The sequence below is a fragment of the Hyaena hyaena genome, unplaced genomic scaffold, assembly GCF_003009895.1.
Source record: "Hyaena hyaena isolate Hyena2069 unplaced genomic scaffold, ASM300989v1 scaffold_1422, whole genome shotgun sequence".
Classification (NCBI taxonomy): domain Eukaryota; kingdom Metazoa; phylum Chordata; class Mammalia; order Carnivora; family Hyaenidae; genus Hyaena; species Hyaena hyaena.
Genome location: NW_024082053.1, coordinates 250459 through 260875, shown reverse-complemented (window position 1 = coordinate 260875; position 10417 = coordinate 250459). Strand labels below are relative to the sequence as shown.

The 10417-nt window shown below is 36.0% G+C and overlaps 1 protein-coding gene across 4 annotated transcripts in view; it reads left to right on the top strand.

Moving 5' to 3' along the window:
- TSPAN8 (tetraspanin 8) overlaps positions 1-9878 on the top strand; it is a 98953-nt gene extending 89075 nt beyond the window's left edge. For all 4 annotated transcript variants that reach the window (XM_039223662.1, XM_039223663.1, XM_039223661.1 and 1 more), the window contains 3 exons: positions 2180-2314; positions 5225-5308; positions 9595-9878. In XM_039223662.1, the coding sequence (XP_039079593.1) occupies positions 2180-2314; positions 5225-5308; positions 9595-9648 (273 nt within the window). In that variant the 3' untranslated portion in view covers positions 9649-9878. The remainder of the gene's footprint in view (positions 1-2179; positions 2315-5224; positions 5309-9594) is intronic.
- The last annotated feature ends 539 nt before the right edge of the window (positions 9879-10417 follow it).

Genomic DNA, 10417 nt, shown 5'->3' with positions numbered 1-10417 from the left:
TCTTTCTCTCTTTCTCTTTTTCTCTCTTTCTCTCTTTCTTTCTTTCTTTCTTTCTTTCTTTCTCTCTTTCTCTCTTTCTCTCTTTCTCTCTTTCTCTCTTTCTCTCTTTCTCTCTTTCTCTCTTTCTCTCTTTCTCTCTTTCTCTCTTTCTCCCTTTCCCTCTCTTCCTTTCTCTTTCTTCCATCTACCAGGGCTGTTCCTTTTCAGCAATGCTCTTTTGGAAAAAGAGTCCTACACCAAACTCTGGTTGGATGACCTGGGGCCCCACCACACATGGACAGAAATTGTAGACACTAAGTGGTTTTCTCTTTGAATTTCAGAGAATTCTCACGTGAATTCTCTAACATACTAATGGAATGTGCCCCTCTTGGATTCTTGGTGATGACTATTTGTCTAGAGGTTGTTGTATTATTCACTGCACAGTGCCTTGTTCATCCAGCTGTTATAACACTTTCAACAAGTTCTGACCAACTTCTTCCTCAGCTTCTCTCAGATCTGATCTGGTGATCAGATATCATACCAAGTTTAGACTTTCTACCTCCTACCCTGTCTTCTGTTTCTAGGCCTCCTTGAGGAATTCTGAGGTATATTGTATTCAAAATATGGACTGATCTATGAGTGCATACAATGATACTTTTTCTTTTTTGATATTGATCTCTATATCAAGTAATAGTATTCTAGATTATTTAATCAGAAAGCATGAGCAATTAGTCATGTCTATTGTGTAAACAAGAAAGGAGGCTATTTCAGGATTGCCCTCTTTGCTAATATTGATTGACCTTGGGACCAACTGAAATCTTTAGCTCTTTGTCATATGAATGGCTGCTGCGTCATATATTTGTGCAATTAAGTCTTTGAGCTTTGCAAAGTGCAAGACCTTATATCTGCCTCTGTTGAACTTGTTGGTTTGAGTCCCTTGTTGGAACTAACTTTGGAACTTGATTCCATTCTCCAATGTGTTAGTCATCACTCTCAGCTCTGTATCAACTACAGAGCTGAAAAGGTGCTTTCCAAATATTTATCTAACTTACTTATATTAGTGTTGAACAGATCATGTTCATTTGGGAGCATCATGGAAACAACAACCACTGCAAAATATAAACAACAATACTACCTAACATATACTGAGTACTTCCTACAAGTTAGGCACTGAGTTAAGCACTTCAAATCTTTGCATGAATTTTCCCATTTTTATCTTTACAACAAATCTACCACTTACATACTATTGTGAACAACTAGTATTACCTGCATTTTTACAGATGAAGAAACTATAGCACAGAGAGGTTAAGTAATGTGGGTCACACGGTGAGGAAGTGAAAGTTTTCTCAATATCCTGGCGTTACAATGCTTCTGAGCCTAGAAAACAGTGTACACTTGGTTCTGGTTTCTTCAGCAATTTTTGCCCCTACATTTCTTCATGAAGAGTTGTCTCTCCAATAGAGCAAATAGGACAAGATGAGGGACAGTTACTTTTCTCTCTCATCTAATAATATTATGTGCTGTATACCCTAGGTCATTAGGCTTTTGGTTTCCTTGTTTTTCTTTCCAAAACACGACCACAAATTCTCCAAGTGTTTCAGTATATTCTGGGCCTTAACCTTCCTTGACATTATCTTAAGAGTTTCATCCTTCATTTGTACCCCTCCCCCATTTTGCAGATGTCCATGTTAAAGTCAGCCTTATGGGAGGCCCACTAAAGCCTCTTTGGCTTTTGAGAGGCCTCTCGTTCTTTTCCTCCTCTCCTCCAAAAATGATCAAAGATCAGGAGATGGAAGTGTCATTTTTTAAAACCTCTCATCTCTTTTGAGCAGAAGTTCTTTAAAGAGACCTTGACTCTCTCATGAACTCTTTGGAAGCTTCTTTCCAAAATCTAGGATACATAGATTTGATTCTGTCCCTCTCTTTTGTCATTTAAAACTAGGTGAGGTTTTCATGTTTTCTCCAACTTCCGGAGACTTGTGCATCTGCAACCCTATTTTTCCTTCATTAATATTAAGATCAAAGTAGAAGATCCATATATTTTTGCTTCTACATTCAGAGAAGTTGGCGAAGTGATTTATTTGATATTTTAGTATAAGAAACATCTTATTAATAGTTTCAGAAGAATACAGTTCAGTGTATTGACAACATTTTCATTTTCTTTAGTGATTGCTTTTTGTATCTACTTTTTATCCAACAGTTTAAATGCTGTGGTTTGGTCAATGGAGCTGCTGACTGGGGAAATAATTTTCAACAGAATTTCAAGTCATGTGAATGTCTAAGTTCGCAAGATTCTGCTTGCACGTTGTATGATGGCAAATATGTTTACAAACAGGTGAGAACAAATCAAATTGGATACAGTAAGTGGTTCTGTTATTTTTTTCCACAATAAAAGTCTCTACAGAAAAATTAAATTGCAGAATTACAATGGGAATCATTATATAAAATGTCCCAGGAATTTCCCAACTAAAAACTAAATCCTATTTAAAGATAAAAGCAGATATAAAAAAGTGAAAATATTTCATTTTTTTCTGAGTCCGATATCAGTGAAAGTCAACTGTAATAGATCAAAGAAATATCGCACGGCAAAGAGGACGAAAGTACAAGCTAACTGATGAAAGTTTCTCGTGCCGTCTCTTTGGCGACCTTAATCATTATTCTTCTCTATTTTTTCTCTTTTAACATAAATCCTAGAAGTCTCTATTTTCACTTTAGCTTTCAAAGTAAAGACCTCTTTTTCTTATGAAAAGTTCCTTTTCTCAAGTAATTGTGTAGGTGTAAAGACTTGGCCTTTCGGACTTTGGCTCTGGCTGCTAAGTGTATCAACCAATTTGCCCAATTATTGCTCTAATTGAGGAGTTGCCTCAGACATTGAAAGTATATTGAAAAAGCTGGGTTTATCAGCTTAACGATAACCCACAACCCTTGGACCAACTAAAGCTGGGTTTATCTTTTCTGTGCTGTAGATGTCATATTTATGTCACTTGTAGACATAAATATATGGATGTCATATTTCTTATTACTGCTTAGTTCATCAAATATTATTGACTCCCTCCTGTGAGCCAGGCCTTTTACTGGCCATTGGAAATCCATTCCTGACAGGCACAATGTCTGCATTCACGGAACTAATCTTCAAATAGTGAAAAGAGAGAGATAATTAGGCAACTTCAATCCAATGAATTATTAGTAACTCTTAGATTGGGCAGGCATGAGGTATTATGGGACTCTATTTAACTCAGTCTTCAGGGTTCAAACTATCCTAGAGGATATGATATCTGTCCCATACCATACGGCTTTACATAAAACACATGTAAAAATGATAATTGATATTGATGTTTCATGTGTTATTCTTCGGTACCCATTACATCTCAGAGAGAACTTCGCTAAAATCGCACATACTTCTGGACCATCTAGGGGTTTAAAATCTAGTTGGTAGAGAGATGTGTTAAAGCTATTATAATCCAATGAGTTAATTTCTGTAATACCTGAAGATGATTTTCATTTTGCCATTGGCTTAGTAATGACTACTAAGGTTAGTTATATATTAGGAAATAGAAAGTATCTCTGGGGAAATTTCTCTCTCCCTGACTATCACATCCCTTTTACTAATCTCATCAAAATAAGGAGACTCAGTTCTAAAGGGAAGTTGCTATTACCAATAGCAATAATTGGTAATAAAATATATTCAATAATTTTTCATTATTATTCAATAATAAAATAATTCATGTGGAGAAGTTATCTACCAAACTACAGAGCTACCATATATATATATATATATATGGTAGCTCTGTAGTATATATATATATAAATTTTATATATATAAAATATATATATATTTTATTGTCAAAGTTGTGTCACTAAACAGTTTTGCTTTTCCTTTTTCTATTCCTAATTTAGTGATGCAGTATCTGCAAGGAAGAGGGGAAATAAATATGGTTTAAATGAATGCAGTTCCCACTTAGAATAATGAGGAAATTAGTAAATTCAGTTGCAGTTGTTATCTGTTTAAGATTCAAATCAAAGATGTTTTTCCCCAGGATAGATTTTGAAAAGCCCTAGCATTATCCTAGAAAGTTATAGACATTCCCTTCAAATTCACACATAATTCAGCTGAAGATAGGCTGATAGCTGCACCAGTTTCCCAAAAGGAGGGTCATAAATTCATAAAATACTTCCATCTGCCTTGCGTAGTTTGCAAAAAGTCTGGAAAAATGAGAAATCCGAAATGACCATAATTCACATTTTCCCCCCTCTCTCTTTTGCCAAGATAACCTGCTTATCTGGAGGGGAAAGGGGGAGAAAGCTCCTCAAATATAATGAATGTGACTCAGTAGATAAGATCATTAATCTCATAGTTAACTCTAAATGACATAATAATTTACTCTAAAGTTTACCACTTTGGCTCAGATGTGAATGGAGAAACCAATTACACTCAAGAATGAGAGGGAAAAGAATGTTTGATTCAGTTTTATGAAGAACTTTTATTTTATTAACCATGGCAATATTTTGCTAGCCCTTTGTGCATATACAACTATCATAGGGATAGTGATATAGCTTCTGGCAATACGGATAGTACCACTATTGCGTTGTGTAGTATTTTTCCAGTTTGAAAATTATCCATATAATTTAAAATTGTTGGGATTTTTAGGTTTGGTCTGAAATGTTATAAGCTTGAAATTGAATGCTAGTTTGAATAAATTCAATAAATGTGGCAGATAAGCAGCTTTCTAATTTCTCTTTTTTACCTTTGTAAAAACAAAATAGTGGATATAATCTTTTTTTTCCTTTCTAAGGTAAAAATAACCCTGATATATATTGTTAAGGGATTTTTTTAAAAAAACCTTTTTTTAAAAATGAAAATTTGTTAGCTGAAATCCCAACCAGGGAACTCTTTGCTACAGATTACAAGCCTAAAAAATACACAGCCAAAGTGATAATAGCTCTAAAATGATAAATTGGAAGTTAGGATAAAATTATTTATGCCTAAAGATCCCCAGATTTAGCAATGAGATAGTTGAAGCAAAATTTTACTTCTCAGTGCTTTCTAACGTATGAACAAGCCACAATTAACAACCTTTTGAGGAGGAGGAGCGTGGAGTGTCAGGAGTGGCACAGTGGTATAATCCAATTCCTTTTGGTTGAGTGTGTTCCTTGTTATCAACATAAAAAGTCAAACCAATGAAGAAAGTCTTAATTAAAGTGAAGTCAAAGTAAAGGTAACTGTTTATGTTGTGTTTTTTAACAGCCATGTATTTCTTTGATCAAAGAAGTAGTTGCAAAACATATTCTCATAGTTATTGGAATTGCGTTTGGACTGGCAGTAATTGAGGTACAGTATAATCTTGCATCGTTGACTCTTCATTCATTCTCTTGTTTATTCATTAATTCTTCCAACAAATCTTTTTAGTGAGCCAAATGTAAACTAGGTATTTGAGAAAAACACTGGGTACCAAGGCCTAAGGGCTAGCACCTTTTTCTAGCAGTCTTTGGTCTGGGGAGAGGATTATAAACTTATCAGTTGAGTAGGGCTGAGACCATTATTTACAAATGATATCTCCACGGGGAAACAAAAATTGAATTAATTTCCATACAGTTCTTAGCACTAGATAAGGACAAACAAGAGAAATCTAACAATTTTTAAAAACTAGAGACAGTTATCTTAAGGACTATGGACTCACTTGAAGAAGTTTTAAAAGAAATGTAAGGTTGATATATTTACTCTTAACAATGTGATTATTGATGTTGAAAAAAAAAAATCCTGTGTAGGATTTTTATCTTGATGACTTTTTAAAGAACCTGGGGATGCTTTCTACATGGCCTAAAGTTCTTTGTTAAAAAGATGAATTTAAACTATTTCAGAGAAGCATTTTTTGAATAATTTAGATATCAAATGAGTCAATTCACTCTTGGTCTCATCGGGACATTGGCAAAAATTCTAATGATATGTGATGTGTCTTCCTAGTTACTGCCTCTGAGGACTGGTTAGGTCAGATAGTGACTTATACTTCACTCTCACGGAATGCAGTACAGTGTCCTCCTTGGGATTTCTGGTAGCTTTTTACCTTTTGCTTGTGCCACTTTACCAACATAGAGGAATTTTCATTTCTTTTCCATGTTTATTTACTTTTGAGAGAGAGAAAAGGAGAGAGTGTGGGGGGGAGGGGCAGAGAGAGAGGGAGACAGAATTTGAAGCAGGCTCCAGGCTCTGAGCTGTTCTGACAGAGCCTGACTCAGGGCCTGAACTCGTGAACCTTAAGATCAGGACCTGAGACCAAGTTGGAAGCTTCACTGACTGAGCCACCCAGGCTCCCCTCCAATAGAGAGGAATTTTAGCAGGGATTGAAGCAACTTAGTATTCTAAGTGATCTTTGGGTTACTGGTAGAGTTTCCCACCAACCATTAAGGAAAGGGTGGGAACTATAAGCAGTAAGTTGGGCTGTTGAGTATTGCTTCCTTGTAGTCCAAATGAATAGGTCTAAATATGACACATTCTCTGTTGGTAGATATATATGGTTGTCTTTTTTTTTTTTTTTTTGGTCTAATATATGTTGGAAGCCAAATGGTGCTATACACTAGGTCTATTTCTCTTGATTCTGCCTTTTGTAAAATGTCCTTTGTTCCTCTGCTTTCCCTAATGGTTGTAGAGGTGAGTAAGGAATCACACACATATGCACTCATACATTTATAAGTGTAAAACACACACAAATATGTGTTGGTGGACTAGACTTTAAACGAACGATTGAAAGATCAGGTTTTAAATGAGGTATTCAATGTAATTGTCAATCTAAGTGTCAAATCCATGTTAGACTTGAATTCAGACAATTGACTATATAACTGGCTACAATCCACTGATGCTTTTAAAATCTTCTCAAAAGCAAAGCCAGAGAAAATAAGGGCGTAATCAACTGGGAAGATTGAGGTCTCTCATATCATAGCCAAAGGCATTGCCAAGAATTTAAATACATCTAATGGCAAATGAGATTACAAGAGGAATAACAGTACAAGAGGAATAGCATTTTATGAAATTGGTGTATTCTATGTGTTTGTGTTACATATTTAGATATTTTACTGGTCTTTCTAAAGAGATGTATAGGGAATGACCTTACCAGAAAATTTCCATGGAATAATTTATAGGTATGGAATTTATATAGTAATATCATAAATTATAACCATTTGTTCTGAGTTAATTCGAGTTAAATTAAGTGTGATTTCTAGGCTATATGTAGAAATGGCAAATAGTTGATTCAAAGAACTGTTTGACATTTCTTGTTGTTCACTCCCTCAATCTAAAATCTGCCCTCCCTCCAGGATTTCAAGAGAAAAATAATCCATTTTTATATCACCTCTCTTTTTATTCAAAAAGGAGATCTGAAAAATTTTAGTCTAAAACTGTATCCAAAAAAATGTACACTAGTCTGTCTTCCACGTGTTAATACTAGTTGCCTAACACTGAGGCCTATCTCCATTCTGGTTCCCAAACTCAAATTCAAGAAAACACAGAAATACATAGACAGAAAAAAAAATCACTCTAACAACTTTAAAAGAAACTGTATTATTACTTTTTTATTGTGAAGAAACCCACTCCTATTACTATCATGAAGTCCAGACTGGGTTAACACCAATGAGTCCTGGAAGTTAAAAGCACTGTATTCTCTACCTCAGCTGAAAGCCTGGACTCATGAGGTCTCAGTCCCTGGCTCCTTATTCACAGAAGATGCCAAAGCCAACTATATAGGGGGCTTCTTCAGAGGAGAGGACAACTTTGTCTTCCCAGAAGACAAACCCTCTTACTTTGCCTTATGAGGTAGATAGCAACTTCAAACGACAGACAGGTTGGGACCTACACAGGCCTCCACGTAAGACCTCTTTTTAAGAAGAAAAAAGAAACAAATGTCTTCCTACAGAAATTACATTCAATTTCCATAGAAATATATCATATGAAAAAACTGCCCTCTGGCATTTAGACTTTTGCTGTTAATCTGTTTAGGCACAGGCTGTAGTGGACGGTGGCTGATGGTTATTTTCAAGGCTCTGTTAAGACCAAACACCTGAGGAATTTTTCTCGGATAGCATGCTAGGGATCTCTGCAGGATGCTTTATTTTGTAAGAAAATTTTATCTATAGGCATTGGAAATCTCAGTTAAATAACCAGATTATCATGTCTCTCCTTATTTGACTACAGCAACTTAGAAGCAGGAAACTTGAGAGCACTTTCACTCTCATTTTAATTAGGAAAAAAACCCATTGATAATGACAGTCATCACTTTGTAAGATACAAGTTAGCTTGGCAGGAGGTCCTAGAAACAGAGCAGTTGAAAGAAGGAAAGGAAAACTGTGCAACAGTTTTTAGACTGCTTCGCAATGTGGGGATTCATGCACACGACTTAGCAGGTTTATCTTGAGTCTCAGCATGCATTACCATATGACGAATCTCTTTTAATTATTTCCATTTTTATGAACAATGAAAAATTATCCTTTTCAAAGCAAGAAAGTGTGATATTAAGTGTCTTGTCTGCCGATGAATGGTGGGCTTCCATTTCAAGGATGTGACAGCAAATGACGACACAGATTTGCAGTTATCCCAACATTTTGACCATTTGCTTTACTCTGTCCTGATACTTGTCTCCCAGACTCAGAGCTTGGGACAAAGGCAAAAAGACTAAATTTCAGTGCATTTCCAGGTTAATCTAAAGGAATGACTTTTAGAACATTCTGGATGAAAACCATATATATATTTTTTGCAGAGAATGGGTGTCTACTGTTTTGTTTTTAAGAAGGTATTGGCCATCAGTTCTCATCTGAAATTCATTTCCAAGAAAGATTTAGTAAGCAGGATGCCTCAGTACAGTAGGAACATTGTAGATGACTCAGCATAAGTGGCACCTCACGATCCTACTGTCTCTGGTGGGGAGGAAACTTTCCACCCTTCTGTCATTTCTACATCAAAGCCACAGCATACAAGGCAGTAACTGCAGGGCCAATTAGGGCAAGTTTTGGGGTCCCTCATTCTTGGGAGAGCCATTTAATGAGATGGAAATTATGTCCCAGATTTTCAGCTGTGTTGTTTCACTTCAAAGGAAATTCCTGAATTAAGCTATTCCCCATAGATTTAGAAGCTTTTTAAGAAAAAAAAGTTACTCTCTTCATTCCTCTTGGTGATGCCTAAAAATATGGCAAGAGAAATTCTAGATCCCTTGATTTTCTGCAGATGATCTAAACCAGATGATCATATAAACCTTTCATGAAACCGGTAGGTGAATTTAGCCCTTAGAAGCCTGAGTCCTCCAGAGCTCCGGGGTAGATGCCCCACAGGAGGGTGTGTTTTCTAGAAGGGTAGAATGGCTGGTGGCAGCTAATACTGCACCTTCAAATAGGGCCAGTTAGAAGCATATTGGCCATGTAGAAACCCTGATTAAAACACAACAGTACTCAGAAAGTATTCTCAATGCTCTTTTGTCCCACTGGAGGCTCCAATATCCCAAGAAGAGAGATGACTTAGATAAATAAGGTTAGAACCGTCAGTAGCCAGAATCTTTTCACATTTAATGTTCTTTTTATTTATAATGTCGCCATCATTTTAAAATCCATGTTAATCTTGTTATTTTATTTTTATAGATACTTGGTCTGGTGTTCTCTATGGTCCTGTACTGCCAGATTGGGAACAAATGAATCTGTGGATGTGTTGAGGTATCATCCATCAAACCCCTTTAAAATTTTGCTTTCATTTTGTAACTTTAAATATACGAGTGCTGTACATGTTAGGAGCAGCTGTCTTATTAAAATGTCTCATTTAGCTAGATCGCAGATATATTCCAGGCATATTGAACATATTTAAGACTTGAGTGACCATAGAAAATGATATGAATGTGATTTTTACTTAAAATAAAAGTAACACTGTTTATGCTGGTGTATTTTCATGTCTGATCATTGTGTTCAGGTGGTACTGTACTTAAAACATTCTTCGGAAACCACCCAGTGAAATAATCTTCATTGCTAAGTGACAGACAGGGCCATAGTTCATTAAAGCAGTGAATGTGGGCTTTTCAGAAGCAACACTCTCTTTTGTGTGTGGTATCAACCATTGGTGATAAGATTGAATTGAGTCTCAAGTTGAAAAAGGTGTGGCCCAGGGAAAAGAGTCAACATCTCTTTTCTATTTGTGCTCGTGTTTATTAAGAGTGTCTCTCTTTTTTCTCCTATCTATTGGGGCGGGGTTGGGGAGGTGGGGCAAGAAGCTCCAAAGGCTGCCTTTGAATCTCTGGTACCTCTTTGGACCTTCCTCTGGTACATAGATATAGCTGCTTTTATCTCTCACGTTCTTACAGACATTTTTACAGTTTGCTTTTTATTGAGGTATAATATGCACATAATAAAGAACAAATCTTGACCCCACCCATGTAAGCACTATCCACATCAAGATACAGAACGTTTTCAGCAC